Source organism: Nerophis lumbriciformis, linkage group LG20 (genome assembly GCF_033978685.3).
Source record: "Nerophis lumbriciformis linkage group LG20, RoL_Nlum_v2.1, whole genome shotgun sequence".
Taxonomy (NCBI): domain Eukaryota; kingdom Metazoa; phylum Chordata; class Actinopteri; order Syngnathiformes; family Syngnathidae; genus Nerophis; species Nerophis lumbriciformis.
The window spans coordinates 26,881,425-26,902,870 of NC_084567.2; the positions used below are offsets into that span (position 1 = coordinate 26,881,425).

The following is a 21,446-nucleotide window of genomic DNA, read 5'->3' on the forward strand; positions in this document are numbered from 1 at the left end:
ATCGAACCCAGGTTAAGAACCACTGCTCTAATGTATACTGAACCAAACAACAAAATCCATACAAATACATGTCGGCTACCGCTAGATGAAGTGAAGTGAATTATATTTTATATAGCGCTTTTCTCTAGTGACTCAAAGCGCTTTACATAGTTACCGTATTTTTCGGAGTATAAGTCGCACCGGAGTATAAGTCGCACCTGCCGAAAATGCATAATAAAGAAGGAAAAAAACATATATAAATCGCATTTTTTGGGGAAATTTATTTGATAAAACCCAACACCAAGAATAGACATTTGAAAGGCAATTTAAAATAAATAAAGAATAGTGAACAACAGGCTGAATAAGTGTACGTTATATGACGCATAAATAACCAACCGAGAACGTGCCTGGTATGTTAACGTAACATATTATGGTAAGAGTCATTCAAATAACTATAATACATAGAACATGCTATACGTTTACCAAACAATCTGTTACTCCTAATCGCTAAATCCCATGAAATCTTATACGTTTTAGTCTCTTACGTGAATGAGCTAAATAATATTATTTGATATTTTACGGTAATGTGTTAATAATTTCACACATAAATCGCTCCTGAGTATAAGTCGCACCCCTGGCCAAACTACGGAAAAAAACTGCGACTTATAGTCCGAAAAATACGGTAAACCCAATATCTAAATTAGATTTAAACCAGTGTGGGTGGCACTGGGAGCAGGTGGCTAAAGTGTCTTGCCCAAGGACACAACGGCAGTGACTAGGATGGCGAAAGCGGGAATCGAACCTGGAACCCTCAAGTTGCTGGCACGGCCACTCTACCAACCGAGCTGTGCCGCCCCAATCTCTGATGTAGCTATGCATAATCTGCAATATGCTAATTAATAACTTTAATTGTGACTTTATTTCGCACAGTTCAGCACAAATGTTATCCCATCCACATTTTCTTGGCGATCACACAAAGAAAACAAAACAAATAAGCCGACCTCGTGTTTTCTTAGCAGAGAAGCCGGCAGTGCTTTAGTGCATATAATTAGCAATATCAGAGGGTTTGCACCATATACTTAAGCAAGCCAGTGGTGAGACAGGAATAGCCTTTTTACGTATGTGTACTTTATGAGAAAATTACGGTTTGAGCTAAGCCAAACTTCATGGTATAACACTGCTTAAAATTGGCATGCCGCACCCAAGCCTTCTGGAAACCATTAATAGCCCCGTCGCAGACCCAACATCCAACAAATGTAAAGAAATTGAACTCTAGCTAGCAGTAATTTGCTAGTGACTTTGCATTGTATAGGTAAGAATACATTAGAGGAAGCTGTCGATGTGCATTGCTCTACAAAAGTATCTATTATACATGTGTGCACATTTATTAGGCAAGTTATATTTTTTGAGGATTAATTTAGGACTGCAGTAGTCTTAATTATTTATACAGGGTAAATAAAAATAAACAAAAAACTCAAAGCGCATTTATTTCATAAAGTAAAAGTGAAATTTTGTCTTTCGTCTGAGAATATTAAAAACAAATAAGCGTAGAAGGCTTGTTACAGTGATTGATGGATCGGAGTGTAAACATGCAAGAGGGAACTGGTTTACAATCACATCATCTAGGTATGTTAATATCATCTTTAAAAGAATCAAAAATCTTATTACCGTATTTTGGGACTACAAGGCGCACTAAAAATCCTTTCATTTTCTCTAAACTCGACAGTGATCCTTATAACCCGGTGCGCCTAATGTTCAGCATGATTTTGGTTGTTTACCGTCCTCAATGCTATTTTATTTGGTACATGTTGAAATGATAAGTGTGACCAGTAGATGGCAGTCACACATAATAGATACGTGTAGACTGCAATATAATGGCAGTCACACATAAGAGATGCGTGTAGACTGCAATACGACTCAAGTAAACAACGCCACAATGTTATATAATCCATTGAAAATATAGAACATTAGACACGGCGCTCAAAAATCTATCAAAATGTTTTACTACGACTTTGGTAAGCTATGAAGCTGCACCGCTTGATTGACGGATTGTACTGTGCTTCAACATACGAGTATTATTATGGTGTGTGTATAAGGTAAGACATATTATCTGGCGTTTTGTTTCACAATATTATGCAAAAGCAACTTTTCTTACCTTCTGGTACCTGCTGATCTGTATTTGGGATCTGCATAAGTCCTGAAAATGTGCGCGCTTCCGCCTTTGTAGTCTGTGGCGCCGCCGTAGTCGATAAGGTTCTTCTTTTTCTCTATCTTCTTGTTATGGGACGTTCATCCCCCGCTGTTGCCATTTCTAATATAAAGTAGTGTAAAGTTCTTACTTATATCTGTCAGTAAACTCGCCATGAAAGCACTAAAACATACCGGTGTAGTGAGTTTACATTATTCACCCAAGGAACGTCAGTTATCAGAGTTCCGGTCTGACGGTTTTTCACAGGACACATTTCCGGCCTTGTTATTGATTTAAGTAAAGTCTGAATGTCATTAAAACAGTTAGTTCCATCTTTTGACACTTCTTCCAATCCCGTCCTTGCACGCTACACCGCTGCAACAAAGATGACGGGGAGAAGACGCTACCGAAGGTGAGCCACGTAAATAAGACCGCCCACAAAACGGCGCATCATGAAGCAACTGTCAGAAAGCGGCTTGAAGATGATCTGTGAAACATAATCCATGCAACATTTTGACCAAAGAACCACCATTACATGTTATGTAGACCACAAGGAAGTGTTTTACATTTAGAAAAAAATAATAATAATTAGAGCTGTCCGATAATATCGTTCTGCCGATATTATCGGCCGATAAATGCATTAAAATGTAATATCGGAAATTATTGGTATCGTTTTTTTTATTATCGGTATCGTTTTTTTAATTTTTTTATTAAATCAACATAAAAAACACAAGATACACTTATAATTAGTGCACCAACCCAAAAAACCTTCCTCTCTCATTTAACACAAAAGGGTTGTTTCTTTCTGTTATTAATATTCTGGTTCCTACATTATATATCAATATATATCAATACAGTCTGCAAGGGATACAGTCCGTAAGCACACATGATTGTGCGTGCTGCTAGTCCACTAATAGTACTAACCTTTAACAGTTAATTTTACTCATTTTCATCAATTACTAGTTTCTATGTAACTGTTTTTATATTGTTTTAATTTCTTTTTTATTCAAGAAAATGTTTTTAATTTATTTATCTTATTTGATTTTATTAATTTTTTTTAAAAGTACCTTATCTTCACCATACCTGGTTGTCCAAATTAGGCATTATAATGTGTTAATTCCACAACTGTGTATATCGGTTGATATCGGTATCAATTGATATCGGTAATTAAAGAGTTGGACAATATCGGAATATCGGATATCGGCAAAAAGCCATTATCGGACATCCCTAATAATAATATGACTCCTTTAATGCGCCCTATAATCCGCTGCGCCTTTTGTATGAAAATAAACCTGACTAGACCTGCTTATCGGCAGTGCGCCTTCTAATCCGGTGCGCCCTATGATCCGGAAAATACAGTATATATGGGGCGCTGACATCTAATAATAATATATAATAGAGATGTCCGATAATATCGGCCTGCCGTTATCGGCCGAGAAATGCTTTAAAATGTAATATCGGAAATTATCGGTATCGTTTTTTTTATTATCACTATCGTTTGTTTTTTTGGGTTGATTTTTTTATTAAATCAACATAAAAAACACAAGATACACTTACAATGTCATGTCTGTGTGATCATGTTTTGTTTTACTTATGTTCGGTTTTGTTTTTGGACTCTTTGTGCACTCTTGTTTGTTTTGTCACCATAGCGACCATTAGTTTCACCTGTTTCACGTTTTGCACTCGCGCACCTGTTGTCAATCATGTCTATATTATTTAAGCCCATTGTTGCCAGAAAGGCTGCCTGGCGACATTACCTCTGCTCACTTCGTGCCATGCTACTTCTGTACCTCCATGCTACCTTTGAAATATATGCCATAGTTCCCTGCGTTCCAAGTAAGTTTTGTTTATTGTTCATAGTTTTTTGCCCAAGTGCTAGTTTTTGGGTTCATTTGTCAAGTTTGTTCTCCGCCTTTGTGCGCACCTTTTGTTTGTACCCTTTTGTTTGTATTTTGTAGTTAGTGTTAAAATAAAAGATGTCCTTACTTCACGCCTTGCCCGCTCCAACTTTACTTGCATATAGGGAAAACAAACAACCCATAGTCCAAGTCTTGACATACAATTAGTGCACCAACCCAAAACACCTCCCTCCCCCATTTACACTCATTCACACAAAAGGGTTGTTTCTTTCTGTTATTAATATTCTGGTTCCTAAATTATATCAATATATATCAATACAGTCTGCAAGGGATACAGTCCGTAAGCACAAATGATTGTGCGTGCTGCTGGTCCACTAATAGTACTAACCTTTAAATGATAAATGATAAATGGGTTGTACTTGTATAGCGCTTTTCTACCTTCAAGGTACTCAAAGCGCTTTGACACTACTTCCACATTTACCCATTCACACACACATTCACACACTGATGGAGGGAGCTGCCATGCAAGGCGCTAACCAGCACCCATCAGGAGCAAGGGTGAAGTGTCTTGCTCAGGACACAACGGACATGACGAGGTTGGTACTAGGTGGGGATTGAACCAGGGACCCTCGGGTCGCGCACGGCCACTCTTCCACTGCGCCACGCCGTCCCTTTAACAGTTAATTTTACTCATTTTCATTAATTACTAGTTTCTATGTAACTGTTTTTATATTGTTTTGCTTTCTTTTTTATTCAAGAAAATGTTTTTAATTTATTTATTCTTATTTTATTTTATTAATTTTTTAAAAAAAGGACCTTGTCTTCACCATACCTGGTTGTCCAAATTAGGCATAATAATGTGTTAATTCCACGACTGTATATATCGGTATCGGTTGATATCGGTATCGGTAATTAAGAGTTGGACAATATCGAAATATCGGATATCGGCAAAAAAGCCATTATCGGACATCCCTAATATATAAGTATTATTAAGAACCAAAATTGCTCTGCTTCTTCCTCATCCTTTGGACATGTTTACTCATTTAAGTGCACCTTGTTGTATGTTTTATTTTTATTGTGTTTGTAATTAGTTAAACTAATTACAACACAAAAATACTTTAATTAAAGGATTTCTTAACCTGCATATTTAAAAGACTGATCTTTTTCAATTCTTACTGTAAAAATGTATAACGTACAACGTAGATCTGTTATGGTCAGCTCTTGCCAAATGATTGCCCTTGTGTTGTTTCTGTGGACAGGTGTCAGGACGAGTGTCCAGTTGGCACTTACGGTGCTGGCTGCGCAAAGACATGTCGCTGTAAGAACAACAGCAAATGCTACCACAGCAACGGAAAATGTCTGTGTGAGCCTGGCTACACGGGCGAGACCTGTGACGTCCGACTCTGCTCCGAAGGACACTATGGCTTGCGCTGTGATAAGAAGTGTCCGTGCCACGCCCAGTATACCCAGAGGTACGGTAGTAGAGAGATGTTCTTACTTGGACTTTAATGCCTGGTCTGGTATGTCAAGAAAGTCGAATTTAGAGAATTTTCAACATCCATCCATCCATTTTCTACCGCTTGTCCCTTTTGGGGTCGCGGGGGGTGCTGGAGCCTATCTCAGCTGCATTCGGGCGGAAGGCGGTGTACACCCTGGACAAGTCGCCACCTCATATTTCATAAAAAAATATGTAAATGTTCTACAGACAACCCATAAGATTGAACAGTCTCTTTTTCTGGGTTGACATCAGTGTTTGGTTGGTTACTGAAAACCAGTAACTAGTTACAGTTACTAGTTACTTTATTTCAAAAGTAACTCAGTTACTAACTCAGTTACTTACACCAAAAAGTAATGCGTTACTGTGAAAAGTAACTATTTAGTTACTTCTTCTTTTCTTCTTTTTTTTTTTTAAAGCTCCCATCAATGCCCTTTTAGCCTTCATTTCAGTACTGTTATTGCACTGGAGAATAATACAATCTTTTGATAAACATGCATTTGCACCACTGAACTCTGCTAAGCAATGTGGTCTACATACAACACACAAAGACAAAGATATGTTACAAAGGGCCAATTTATTTCAGGCCAGAACAAATTGACAAAACTATTTTAAAAAGCTGCAACATAACATAAATAAGTAACAAACAGCATGATAACAACATAGCTGTAAACCTGGCTTCACTCAAAGAAGGCACACATGACATACACAAAGCCTAAGTGAAGTGGCATCGGAGTCTGTGTCTCTCTTTACTAGCTTCGTCGAAGCATGTTGATTTTGTAGCTGTTTCAGCATATTTGAATTGCTGTTTTGGGCAGTAGATGGGATCTTTGATCCAAGACACAACTTACATTTGACTAAAATGTTATTTTCTTTGTGCTCGACAAAAGAAAAGTAGTGAGAATATCTCCATGTTAAGAAACTCGACTGCGGCTCAGCCCTGATGTGTTGTAAGTAAACACAGACACGCCCCCTCCCTCCCCTCCCTCCCCACACCCACACACACACAGAGTGCACGTCTCTCTTCTCCGGCTTGTGACACAAGAAGAATCAGAAGGACGACACCGCAGCGCTCCAATAAAACACACTCAGATCTTCTGTTTCTAGCCGATACTACATAAAAAAATAACGTAAAATAACGCAGTAACGCATCATGTAGTAACGGTCACTGAGTTACTGAATATAAAAAATAACGCGTTAGACTACTAGTTACCGGCGAAACTAACGCCGTTACAGTAACGCGTTACAAAGTACCGCGTTAGTCCCAACACTGGTTGACATCCAATATGTTAAATTTCAAAATAATCTGATGATTAGATAACATCTTAAATATTTTTTTTAACAAAAATTATGTCCCAAGTTTAAAGTAAAACTGCACTTTTTATGAGTTTTGCCTATCAACCACAATCCTTAAGTGAGACAAGAAGATGTATTTCCCTTTTAAGTGCATTCTAAATAGTAAAAAACTGCTAGCACAAGGCGGCCAACAATGTAGGCAATGGGGATTCTACTTTTTCGCCCGTAAAACCCTCTAAAAAACATTTTTAAAAATGCCTACAATGCTCCATTTACCTGCGTATTTACAAAGCTGTAGCAAAATTGTTATTGTAAGAGCTAACAGAGAAATTATTTTTCTGGCATAGTGACACAGCGTCTTGATCGACAGCCGAGAATTATGCTAGCTACTGGAGTTAAAGTTAAAGTACCACTGACTACATGTGGTGAAATTAACGTCTGCATTTTGACCCATCCCTTTGTTCCACCCCCTGGGAGGTGAGGGGAGCAGTGAGCAGCAGCGGTGGCCGCGGTCAGGAATCATTTTTGGTGATTTAAACACCCAATTCCAACCCTTGATGCTGAGTGCCAAGCAGGGAGGCAATTTAATAGTCTTTGGTATGACTCGGCCGGGGTTTGAACTCACGACCTACCGATCTCAGGGCGGACACTCTAACCACAAGGCCACCGAGCAGGCAGTTGCTGAATTGCTTGTGAGTTTGGACAATTTTGAAACTAACAAGCAGATGTACGAGCTCTCAACTTGATGACATCGCTGGGAAGACTTTGTCACAAAATGTTTGTTTCCTCCCAGCATTTCTTTATCTGAGCAGTGAGGATTATTTTAAATGTACCATCCAAACAGGGAGCACAAGTCTCATGTTGAAAGATAAAACCATCCCGTCAGTCGGCATCCCAGTGTGAGTGGACATTGTAAGTCACTGTTTTGTTATGTTTATATTTTGTTAATGAAATGTTAAGCACTTAGCAATAGTCCTACATTTCACTATAGCTGGATTTGCTTAGCACTCAGCTTCTAAGGTCCTGTTTACACTGCACACCAAATCTGATTTTTTTTTGTCCTCAGATGACACAGATCAGATATTTTTTGCCCGTCTAAGCGCTCCAAATTTGATCTTTTCACATCAGATTCAAGCCACATCAGGAAGTAGTCTGAATCCGATTGGAATCTGCTCTTTTCAAATGTGACTGCAGTGTAAACGGAATTGCGACATAAGTGGGACCTGATTGCGATTTTTACGTCATCTTTGGGCGAGCTCCGTCATTTGGGTCCGCCGGAAAAGATGCGATCCGCCATCGTCACAATATTTTGGTTTCTGTGAGTAAAGTATTTTTCCGGCGGCCGAATGTTCAGTGCATCACTAGTCAATAGTGCACAAATAATAGGCTATATGTAATATATGAATGTATACCGTATTTTCCGGGCCATAGGGCGCACCGGATTATAAGGCACACTGCCGATGAGCGGGTCCAGTCTGGTCTATTTTCATACAAAAAGCATATAATCATGCATTACATACTATACATTACCTTATGCACTATATTAATGTATATTATTATGTGATGTCAACTTTGTACTTTTTTATGTCATTGCCTGAAATAAATAAATAAATGGAAAAAAAAATTAATATTGCAGTCTACACGTATCTCTTATGTGTGACTGCCATCATATTGCAGTCCACGGCGTGGCGCAATGGAAGAATGGCCGTGCGCGACCCGAGGGTCCCTGGTTCAATCCCCACCTAGTACCAACCTCGTCATGTCCGTTGTGTCCTGAGCAAGACACTTCACCCTTGCTCCTGATGGGTGCTGGTTAGCGCCTTGCATGGCAGCTCCCGCCATCAGTGTGTGAATGTGTGTGTGAATGGGTAAAATGTGGAAGTAGTGTCAAAGCGCTTTGAGTACCTTGAAGGTAGAAAAGCGCTATACAAGTACAACCCATTTATCATTTATTTATTATATTGCAGTCCACAAGTATCTGTTATGTGTGACTGCCATCATATTGCAGTCCACACGTATCTGTTGTGTGACTGCCATCATATTGCAGTCCACACGTATCTTTTATGTGTGACTGCCATCATATTGCAGTCCAAACGTATATCTCTTATGTGTGACTGCCATCATATTGCAGTCTACGCGTATCTCTTATGTGTGACTGCCATCTACGGCTCACACGTATCATTTCACCATGTACCAAATGAAATAGCTTCGAGGTCGGTAAGCACAAACAAAATTATTCCGTACATTCGGCGCTGTCGAGTTTTGAGAAAATTAAAGGATTATAAGTATATATATATATATATATATATATATATATATATATATTTATATATATATATATAAATATATATATATATATATATATATATATATATATATATATATATATATATATATATATATATATATATACTTTGATTCCGAACAAATAGCAATTGTTGATGGACTAGAATTGGCGTGCACACTGTAGCGTATTTGCTTACATGTTACGTAAATTGCGCAAGTTGTTTACGTAAGTTAGTTGAAAAATAAAGCTAACGTAGATCCACGCTGATGTTCGTGTCACCTCTACTTAACAGCCATAAAAAGATTACAACTCTCATAAATATAATACAGTATATATATATATATATATATATATATATATTCATACGTTATACTTTTATTTATTTTCACGTAAAAAAATGCTAATGTGTCGATCTGTCACTTCATTTCTGTTTGTGCTTCCTTGTTTTGTGTTTATTTCCTATCAGTGCTCTTAGTTTGGGCGCTGTTTTCCCCTCACCTGCTGGTGATTGGCAGCCGGTCTACACCCGGTAATAATCAGCAAGGTTCTATTCATGCCTGTCTCGCGCGCTCCTCAGTGCTCGAGGATTGACTATTGTTAAGAACCGTTTGCATGCATGACTGATCTTCCTATGTTAATGATATTAAAAGCATCTTACCTGCTCATCACTCTCCTGGTGCCTGCATCTTGGGGTCACAAATACCGCAGCCATGCGAGTTCCTGACAGTGGCGACTTTTATTTTATTTTGTAGTAGTAGTAGCGACTTCCTTGTTTATTTACGGACTCCGGTCAACTTTCTTTGTTTTCACTTTATAGAACTGCGCATGCAAGTGACGTCGTCATCCAGTCGGATAGACTGGAATTTAATAAAGATCCCATTTTACTCAGTCAGTTGGAAAAAAAATCTGATTTTTGAAAAAATCCGGTATGGGCCACTCATACTATTTATTTTCTAGTCCAAAAAGATAAAGTAATTTTTATCCCAAAGTAGTCCTCATTAGCTCTTTGGAAGTCTGCCATGATTAGTGGTAATAGTTGTTGACAGAAGTATGCGTTTTGTGAAAACAATGCGCCCAGGAACAAAGTTAAGGTAATGCTTAGAAATAACCAAAATACTGTAAATATTTCATGTTATCATTAATGTATCTGTTACTACAGTACATGTACATATATATATGCAATCAGGGTTGTCCCGATACCAATATTTTGGTACTGGTACCAAAATGTATTTTAATACTTTTTAATACTTTTCCAAGTAAAGGGGACAACATACAAATGTCTATATTGGCTTCATTTTAACACAAACTCTTACGATACATTACACATATGTTCCTTATTGCACTCAAAAGCAATTTTAGAAGACTAAAACAAATTAAAAGGCATCAAACACAGTGGGTTTTTCCTTATTGCACTCATATAAAATTGTAATAATCTGCCATAATCTAGGATTAGGTTAGAATAGAATAGAAATCTTTATTGACATTGTATTAAATGTTTCATGATTCATGTTTGCCACTCTTGGTCTGTGCTTTAAGAGAAATAACATTAGTAAATACTACAAACAAAACTATGGCTAAAAGTACACAAATAAGACATGTAGCAGGTAAAACACACATTGTTAAATATCAGGATCAGAATCAGAATACCTTCATTGTCATTGTATGGAAACAACGAAATTGGACAGCAATCCAGCTCAGTGCTTTTAAAACAAACCTACATAAAATTGTCTTAAGACAACAACAATAATAAAACAATTTAAAATTTAAAAACATAATAAAATGTTAAAAACATATTAAAGTTAAAGTTAAAGTTAAAGTACCAATGATTGTCACACACACACTAGGTGTGGCGAAATTATTCTCTGCATTTGACCCATCACCCTTGATCACCCCCTGGGAGGTGAGGGGAGCAGTGGGCAGCAGCAGTGGCCGCGCCCGGGAATCATTTTGGTGATTTAACCCCCAATTCCAACCCTTGATACTGAGTGCCAAGCAGGGAGGCAATGGGTCCCATTTTTATAGTCTTTGGTATGACTCGGCCGGGGTTTGAACTCACAACCTACCGATCTCAGGGCGGACACTCTAACCACTAGGCCACTGAGTGCACAGCAGATCTCTATCAGAGGTAAGCAAATCATAAAGTGGTGAGTGTTCAGGTAAGTGCGGAGTTTAGGGCAATAACAGCTCTAGGATAGAAACTGTTTTTCAGTCTATTTGTCTTTGCTTTGATGGTCTTATAGCGCCTCCCTGAGGGCAAGAGTTCAAGCCAGTGGTGACCTGGGTGGGATGAGTCCCTGAGGATGCTGTTTGCTCTCCTGTTGCAGTGTCTCTTATACAGGTCCTCTAGAGATGTAAGAGGACATGCAGTGATCCTCTGGGCCGCGTTTATTATGCCCTGTAATCTCTTTCTCTCTGCCACCGTGCAGCTAGAAAATATAAGACACAAACTATAGGAATTTGTAATAAAATGCAGTCAATCAATCAAAGTTTATTTATACAGCCCTTAATCACAAGTGTCTCAAAGGGCTCCACAAGCCACAACGACACCCTCGGCTCAATTTACTCTACGTTGCCGGTTTTGAATCCGCTAATAAATTGGCATCAAGCCAAACAGCTGTGTGCGCGTCTCCACATCTATATGTGCACAACTGTGGAGCTGATTATCTCCATTGCCTTAAAAAGTCATTGTGTAGGTCTGGATGATTGTTATTTAAATGTTTACCTGAGTTTGAAGCAAAGATTTTAATACTTTAATGGCACCTTTGGCGAGACATGTTTTAAAGAAGCGCTTGCACTGCTTCCAGCGTGGCACTTCCGTGTTTAAAGCGCCACCTTTATCTGTAGTTTTGAAGCCCAAATACCTCCATATTGCGCTTCACGCATGCTCTTTATTAACTAGTAGAAATGCCGTTTTTTTGCCATTCTTCCTCTCCAAACCCAGTATTTGAAAAGTATTGTTTTGAATTCATTTGTACCACAGTATTTTATTAGCAACATTATACTGTACAATATTAGGTGGAGTAAGTAAATCCACACTTAGTTAGTTTAGTTGCCTCTTGCTAGCAGATTTTTACTCTTTTTAAATGTGTGTGTTCTTGTCTCACTTTGGGATAGTCAATGATAGGCAAAATTTCAATTTAAAATCTCAGTTTTTTTTTTAATTTACCAATGATTTTCTCTAATCTACATAGGGTCAAAGATGTTAAATGGTTAAATGGCCAAATTTGGCCCCCGAGCCTCTCTTTGGGCACCCCTGCTGTAGTTAATGTTGCAGTTTTCCACAGCAACAAAGAAAGCATGCCTGATAGAAAACGCTTGAACGTACATTAGGGCTCTACTTTTCCAAAATGCACGAGCTTGATGCTAATTTACAGTGAATATGCATTATACATGCTGCTGATTGGCATTAGCCATTTTTCATGTGGATTTCAACACCTCCAAATGCGATAATGAAGACTATTAACAAAGATGCATGTTACAATCAAACAGCTGATGTGTAACAACAAACAATAACAAACAAAAGACAAAACTGACAAATTAAACTTAATAGCAAAGACTACTTCCTTACTCGGCAACGCACAACAGTCTATACACTACTACCATCTAACGCCTTGGAATAGCAACTACATGGGATGACTATTATATTACACTTGCAAATGAGACTCAGAAGTGTAAGAAAACCAGATACAACTGGACAGCATAGTTATCATTATTTCAATATTAAATTTTACATAAAAAAAAAAGAGAGATTTCATTCCTAGAACTTTTTTTAACCCATAAACACACAAGTACAGTAGCGAAAATTGGTATCGTTAAGTAAAGGTTTGTAGGTACCGAGTAGTTACTGGTGCCGTATCGGTTGAAATGTGAAAGGTACACATCGGTCAAAATACAAGGTAAAAACACTAGATTTTAGGAAAATGCAAAAAAATAGTGAAATTAATTTGATCATTTTACTTGATAAGACATCCTAAATTAAGATTTGTATATCTAGAAATTAGCAGGACTTTTAAGATAGAAATAAGCATTTTATCCTGAAAACAAACATTATTCAATTTGCAATTCTTAAAATTAACATCCTCAAGATGTTGCCGAATCTTTACACAATATTTTATTTTTTATTTTTTTTAATTGAAATAGTTGTTTTCTCAATTTTAATATTTTTGAACTAGAATTGAAAAATATAACTATTGATGCTAAAATTAAGATTACCGTAGTCAATGACTATAAATAAGTAAACTGCTCTTAAAACTAGGGAATTTTCTCGAAACACAATTTTAAACCTTGACAATGGCTAATAATTTGCAGTGTAATACCTAATTCCTGTATTAGTCAGGGTATTGCAAAATACTTATTTTACCGATTGCCGATTCTGAAGTTGTTTCATTTTTGTTCAATATTAAAACCCCTTTGACTTTAGAGGTTCCACTGTGTGGAATTATTTGGACAGCTGTGGTTCAGTAACTGTCACTGATCAGTTAAAAAGTGCATGTGTTGTCAGAGAGAGCAGCTGTTCTTGTCATTCTCAATGCTGCTCCTGTATCTGCTGGACCAGCACATATTCAACACATGTCTTCTGCAGGTTGATTTATAATGATACTATTAATACTACTACAGTACTCTTATAGAGGGATGGATGGATAGATAGATAGGTTCATGCTGGGTTCAAGCCACAGTTTTTGTGAACAGATGTTTTGTTTTATTATCATCTAAACTGAGGATGTAGTATCTCAACAATTAAGCAAGGAGAATACTTAAAAGGCTATTTTTCCACATGGATGCCCTGTGGTCCTCATTGTTATCACATCTTAATCACAATACCTACCTTTTAATATAAAAATTATCCAGAAGTGATTTCGGACTTACCGGTACAAAAGAAAAACAAAGCTCAGCTTTGTCTTTTCTGCTACATCTTGGAAACACTTTTCTGTTATTATTGTTATTAATTGTTTTTTGTTCCCCACACTTTAGTATGGGGAACATATTGTGGGAAACATATTCTAAGTAACAAAGACTTAATTTAGAGTTATTTGGACACTAGGGGAACATATAAGGGTTAGGGGTTAGGGTTACTAATAAGCAATACTTCTGAGGCTATTGAGGGAAGACTCTTAGTTAATGGCTTACTGGTTGTATAATAAGGCCATGCAGAATAAGGCATTAATAAGTACTTAATAATGACTAATTAAGAGCCAATATGTGACCAATTTGCATGTTAATAAGCAACTAATTAATGGTGAATATGTTCCCCATACTAAAGTGTCACCTGTTTTTTTTTCTTCAATTATCATTATTCTTCTTATTATTATTATTTTTTTTCTGGAATAGAGATCCATTTGTCAAAATACAAAAATATAATATTTTTTCCCAGTTCAGCAAAAAACCTAAATTATTGACATTACTGTATTGTTTCAAATATGACTAACAACTTAAGACAGGGGTGTCCAAACTTTCAAAAAACAAAAGTCAAATGATACGGGGACAATTTTGGTCATTTTTATTTTCAAAACCAATGCAATATATTAGGGGTGTCCTTCACTTCCGATACGATACCGATGCAGCCTTGACAAATGGCCCATACTGATACGATATCGGCACACTTTTATTAATTTGTAGTGTCAAATGTTAGAAAAGGGGACGTCAATCAATCAAAGTTTATTTATATAGGGCTATAGTGTCTCAAAGGGCTGCACAAGCCACAACGACACCCTCGGCTCAGATCCCACATCAGGGCAAGGAAAAACTCAACCCAATGGGCTATAATGAGAAACCTTGGAGGGGACCGCAGATGTGGGGACCCCCCCCCCCCCCCGGGTGACCAGTGCAAAGGACGTCGAGTGGATCTCGTTAATAGTGTGAGAGTCCAGTCCATAGTGGGCCAACAGAGGATCATCTTGATTGGAGAGACGTCCCCAACTGATGCACGGATGAGTGGCTCGACTTTGAACAGCTAGTGCTTCATCTGTGGTCATCTAATGACCTCTCCACGCAGGAGAGGGGGGCAGAGCAGAAAAGAGACGGCAGATCAACTGGTCTAAAAGGGGGGGTCTATTTAAAGGCTAGCATATACAAATAAGTTTTAAGATGGGACTTAAATGCTTCTACAGAACCGGAATTGACTCAAAGTGAAATGAGTCCATCAGAGAACAATAGTCTTTATTATTAACCGTCTATAATGACCGTTTGTTGTCTTTAAATTGAAGAGGAGTGGTAATTGCCTGCTCAGTGGCCTAGTGGTTAGAGTGTCCGCCTTGAGATGGGTAGGTCGTGAGTTCAAACCCCGGCCGAGTCATACCAAAGACTATAAAAATGGGACCCATTACCCAGCATCAAGGGTTGGAATCGGGGGTTAAATCACCAAAATGATTCCCGAGTGCGGCCACCGCTGCTACTCACTGCTCCCCTCACCTCCCAGGGGGTGGAACTAGGGGATGGGTCAAATGCAGAGGGTAATTTCACCACACCTAGTGTGTGTGACTATCAGTGGTAATTTAACTTTAAACTTTAATTAGGGTTTTATTGACAACTACTGGCCACAATAATTCATGGAGTTAAGCTCATGATGCAGTAAGTTAAATGATATGGGCACGTTTTGCACCTACTCAGTGGCCTAGTGCAGTGGTTCTCAAATGGGGTTACGCGTACCCCTGGGGGTACTTGAAGGTATGCCAAGGGGTACGTGAGATTTTTTTTAAATATTCTAAAAATAGCAACAATACAAAAATCCTTTATAAATATATTTATTGAATAATACTTCAACAAAATATGAATGTAAGTTCATAAACTGAACATCAAATCAAGTAGGCTATTCCATTCATTACAATGCAACAATGCAATATTCAGTGTTGACAGCTAGATTTTTTTGTGGACATGTTCCATAAATATTGATGTTAAAAATTTATTTTTTTGTGAAGAAATGTTTAGAATTAAGTTCATGAATCCAGATGGATCTCTGTTACAATCCCCAAAGAGGGCACTTTAAGTTGATGATTACTTCTATGTGTAGAAATCTTAATTTATAATTGAATCACTTGTTTATTTTTCAACAAGTTTTTAGTTATTTTCATATCTTTTTTTCCAAATAGTTCAAGAAAGACCACAACAAATGAGCAATATTTTGCACTGTTATACAATTTAATAAATCAGAAACTGATGACATAGTGCTGTATTTTACTTCTTTATCTCTTTTTTTCAACCAAAAATGCATTGCTCTGATTAGGGGGTACTTGAATTAAAAAAATGTTCACAGGGGGTACATCACTGAAAAAAGGTTGAGAACCACTGGCCTAGTGGTTAGAGTGCCCGCCCTGAGATCGGTAGGTTGTGAGTTCAAACCCCGGCCGAGTCATACCAAAGACTATAAAAATGAGACCCGTTACCTCCTTACTTGGCACTCAGCATCAAGGTTTGGAATTTGGGGTTAAATCACAAAAATGATCCCCGGGCGCGGCCACCGCTGTTGCTCACTGCTCCCCTCACCTCCCAGGGGGTGATCAAGGGTGATGGGTTGAACGCAGAGAATAATTTCGCCACACCTTGTGTGTGTGTGGTACTTTAACTTTTAACTTTTTTTTACTTTCTAATCAGTTTGGGGACTATGTGTAAGTGATATACAACTATAAAAATATGATGTTTTTTTTTTGTTGCTGAAATTGGACCGATATTAAATACCAACACTGGATTGGGACATCCCTACAACATATTATTTAAAAAAAAAAACAATATGCATGTCTGCCTTGTCTTATAAGTGTCAACATTTCAACTTTTTCTCGTTACACCTATTTGCTGTCATTCCACTTACGTATTTTCTTTTTTTTTTAGTAAAGGTGGTAACTGTAGCGGGCTGTTAAAAAATGTGCTGTGGGCGGCAAAAGGCCCTCAGGCCACACTTTTGGCACACCTGACTTAAGAAAAGGCAGGTCCTCACCATAATATTGTTGTGTTCTTCTCGTCACCAGTTGCCATCCAATGTCAGGGGAGTGCACGTGTCTGTCAGGTTGGTCTGGCCTCTACTGCAATGAGTCGTGTACCCCGGGCTTCTACGGGGAGTCCTGCCAGCAGGTGTGCCAGTGTCAGAACGGTGCAGACTGCCACAGTGTGACAGGAGCGTGTGTTTGCGCTCCAGGCTTCACGGTAAACTTTTTGTCACGTCAATAATTGCCTGTGCATGATACATAAACAGATTTTAAATTTTACTGTCAAGCTGGCCATAATAAAAATAAAAAAACACAGTTGTTAAGCATAACAGAGCTGTATAGGAAATCCCCACGTTTGCAGATTTTTTTAAGGAATTATTTTCCATTCTTGGGAAAAATGTTAATCTTTCAATTTTTTTTAATGTAAATGCATCATTAACTAATTATATTTTGAATTAAACACAAAGTGTTATTAAATGTGTCATTGGTTTATTTAATATAAATTACATGTAATAATGTAATTAATTATTGATTTAGTTATTTCATGATTTACTTGATGATTTGATTAAATAATGACACATTTAAGGGACGGCATGGCGCAGTGGAAGAATGGCCGTGCGCGACCCGAGGGTCCCTGGTTCAATCCCCACCTAGTACCAACCTCGTCATGTCCGTTGTGTCCTGAGCAAGACACTTCACCCTTGCTCCTGATGGGTGCTGGTTAGCGCCTTGCATGGCAGCTCCCTCCATCAGTGTGTGAATGTGTGTGTGAATGGGTAAATGTGGAAGTAGTGTCAAAGCGCTTTGAGTACCTTGAAGGTAGAAAAGCGCTATACAAGTACAATCCATTTATCATTTAAGTGATTAATTAAAGATACATTTATCCAATGTTGTCCAATTTGGCTCTCCAAAGTTTTTGGCAGATTCTGATCTCATTTGCCTTACATTGATAAAGTTTGAATTGCCTAGCAAGTGGTCAAAAGCAAACCGCAGTCAGTCCCTCCATGAATTTGGGAAGTTGCAAATCGTACCTATTCACTCAATTTAACCAATGCTCGCAACTTATGCGCTACCTTGCAACTTTGTGCGATACCCGCAACTTTCCCCGGACATTTTGGCCAATTAGCGTCATTTTCACCAATTGAATTCTTTCTTTCAGCGTCTAAGCCAATGTTGTCAAACTAATTTTAGATCGGGGGCCACATGGAGAAAAATTTACTCCCAAGTGGGCCGGACTGGTAAAATCACGGCACGATAACTTAAAAATAGATACAACTTCAGATTGTTTTCTTTGTTTAAAAATAGAACAAGCACATTCTGAAAATATACAAATCATAATGTTGTTGGTTTTTTTTTTACACTTACATGTGGCGGTTAATAGTATTCTATCTTTATTTGTCGTTATGTATACTTTCTGAATAAATTATGTGATGATGTTCATCAGTCAACTCATTGGTGTTAATTTTCAATCTATCAAGATTAAAAAAAAATATCAAAATCAAATTACAGGATGTTATTGATGTAGTGTGCTCATCATGTGGTTTATTTTTTTTTAATATATAAATGTAGCATCATCTACAAAGATACAAAGAGTTGATATTGCGACATCAAGTGGACACATTTAGAATAGCAGTTTCTTTCATTTAAAAATTTCGGCTCATTTTTATACTTAGCAAACTCAGCCCGCAGGCAAAACCTGTTTGCGGGCCTTATCCAGCCCGCGGACCGTACGTTTGACATCCCTGGTCTAAGCGATGCTAAGCCTTCTGGGTAATCTAGTTTCTAAACATACCAGCACCTTCACTTCCTGGTGTACATGTGTTTATATATTTAATTAACATTTATTTATCCAGGGTAAGACAATTAAGAACACATTTTAATTATCAATGCTGACATCGCATAGAGGCAGCATTTACATGACAGAAATGATAATGTCTCATTTACCAACAAAAAATTGCGCTATAGATCGCCCTCAACCGTTCACAAATGCTCTTAACGTGTGAGGGTAAATGTGTGCGAACATAAAAGAATGTTCTAGAATGACAAAAAAAATTTAAACGTAAAACATTCACGGAGGATTTCTGCAACTTGTGGACGACAAAGCACATATTGGACAATGAGGAAGCTTTTTGTGGGGTTTCTTTCTTTATATAATCAATTATTACTGTTATTAGTTATAATTAATTATAACAGTGCAGTAATTTGCTCTGAGTCTGGGCTTTTATTGCCATCAAGTGTTTACTTAGTCCGACCGGTCCGGAACTCTCTAATAACTGAATTTCCTTGGGTGAATAATGTAAACTCACTACACCGGTATGTTTTAGCGCTTTCATGGCGAGCTTACTGACAGATATAAGTAAGAACTTTACACTAGTTTATATTAGAAATGGCAACAGCGGAGGATGAATGTCCCATAACAAGAAGATAGAGAAAAAGAAGAAGCTTATCGACTACGGTGTCGGCACAGACTACAAAGGCGGACCTGTGCAATTTTTCGGGATTCATGCAGATCCCAAATACAGATCAGCTGGTACCAGAAGTTAAGAAAAGTTGCTTTTGCATAATATTGCGAAACAAAACACCAGATAATATGTCTTACCTTATACACACACCATAATAATACTCGTTTGTTGAAGCACATCAAGCGGTGCGGCTTCATAGCTTACCAAAGTCATACTAAAACATTTTGATGGATTTTTGAGCGCCATGTGTAATGTTCTTTTGAATGGGACATATAAAATGTTGGTATTGTTTACTTGAGTCATATTGCCATCATAGTGCAGTCTACACATATCTCTTATGTTTGACTGCCACTGGTCACACTTATCATTACACCTTGGACCAAATAAAATTGCTTTGAGGTTGGTAAGCAAACCCAAAATTATTCCGTACAATAGGCGCAGTGGGTTATAAGCCGCACTGTCGAGTTTTGAGGGGAAAAAATATTTTAAATGTGCCTTGTAGTCCGAAAAATACGGTATTTATTTTCCACAGTTTGTCGAAATCCTGAGCTTTTTGAGGTTAAGGTTACAAGGAACACTTAAATCGTTGATAACAAATTCATGAAATCACAAGAAACAAAACATTGCAACGTTTGTTGTAACCTTTTGAAAAAGCTGCCGCGAATTCAGGCATTTTAGACCACAACAATCACAAAAAAAAATCCTGCAAAAAAACGACTCCTGCTGGTTACTTTGGCTGTAAAAGCCGAGTTAAAACATTACAAATAGAGAGCATCATAGATATATAGTCTAGGCTTGATTAAAGTGTTATATTAGGCATTTACATTGGCACCTTACATGTCATAACCCCTAACTAGTGGCACAACACGGTATTATTATTGGCTTAAATGCACAAAAATTGTCAGCCAGAATTAGAGAAGTCGCCCCTGATCTAGTCGTGCTTCATTTTTTTCAGGCTTTGGACTGCTCAGTGCCGTGCCCAGAAGGATCTCATGGAGCCAAATGCTCCTCCACCTGTAACTGTAAGAATGGAGCTCAATGCTCACCTGTGGATGGGTCCTGCTTCTGTAAACCAGGTGAGCTGAAGAACAATAAGATAACTCTAACATATTTTTATTCTTTTATTCTAAAGAATCACACGAGTCCACTGTCTTTCGCTCGCTCCCTGGTGGTTGGCTGATTGTTGGTTGTGAAAGTACTTTAATTGATATGCAGCGGACCCTGCTTTTTAAATGTTAATATTAGGGATGATGTTTGATAAGAAATTATCGAGTTCGAGCCCATTATCGAATCCTCTTATCGAACCGATTCCTTATCGATTCTCTTATCGAATCCAGAGTTGTTGTATATAGGGGAAAAAAACACCATATTTGGTTTAACAAAAGCTCACTTTTATTTTATAAGAAATAAATAAAATAAAATAAATAAATAAATAAATATTGACTGTTGTTACCCAAAGTATATTAAGTGGGATTTTTCAGAAAAACAAATATATACAGTAACACAAAAACAACTTGTCTCTGTGATCACTATAGGTATATAAATAATAATATGGTGTTAAATAAAATCAGTCCCTTGGGCACAAAACTGAAAATAATACAGCTGTCCAAAAAGTGCACTTCTGCTGCTATTGGAACATCCTTCTGGGGTCCATCAGTTAACGTAATATTGCCGGCGATCACCCTCATTTAATCGTGATCACGATGAAAATTTGATTCATTGTGCAGCCTTAACTAACATCCTGGGTAATTCCTCTAAGTTAGGACTGGGCTTCCATGTGATGAAACCACAGGCGTAAGTTGTTCTGCCAAAAATTGGCCAACTTGACAGTTGCAGCTACAACCATTAGCCGTGTTGTTAGCATTCAGTGTTGTTAGCATTAGGTGTTCCACGTTGTCACTCCACATCGCTCACGCCAACGGCTCACCAATGTCATGTGGAGCTGATGATGTTGAAGATGAGGT

General features: G+C 37.8%; 1 protein-coding gene across 1 annotated transcript in view; it reads left to right on the forward strand.

Annotated features, from left to right (window-relative positions):
- megf10 (multiple EGF-like-domains 10) overlaps positions 1-21,446 on the forward strand; it is a 122,677-nt gene that overhangs the window by 65,295 nt on the left and 35,936 nt on the right. Inside the window, exons 9-11 of the mRNA XM_061980720.2 lie at positions 5,286-5,498; positions 17,063-17,237; positions 20,438-20,558. Coding sequence (XP_061836704.2) covers positions 5,286-5,498; positions 17,063-17,237; positions 20,438-20,558 — 509 coding nt within the window. The remainder of the gene's footprint in view (positions 1-5,285; positions 5,499-17,062; positions 17,238-20,437; positions 20,559-21,446) is intronic.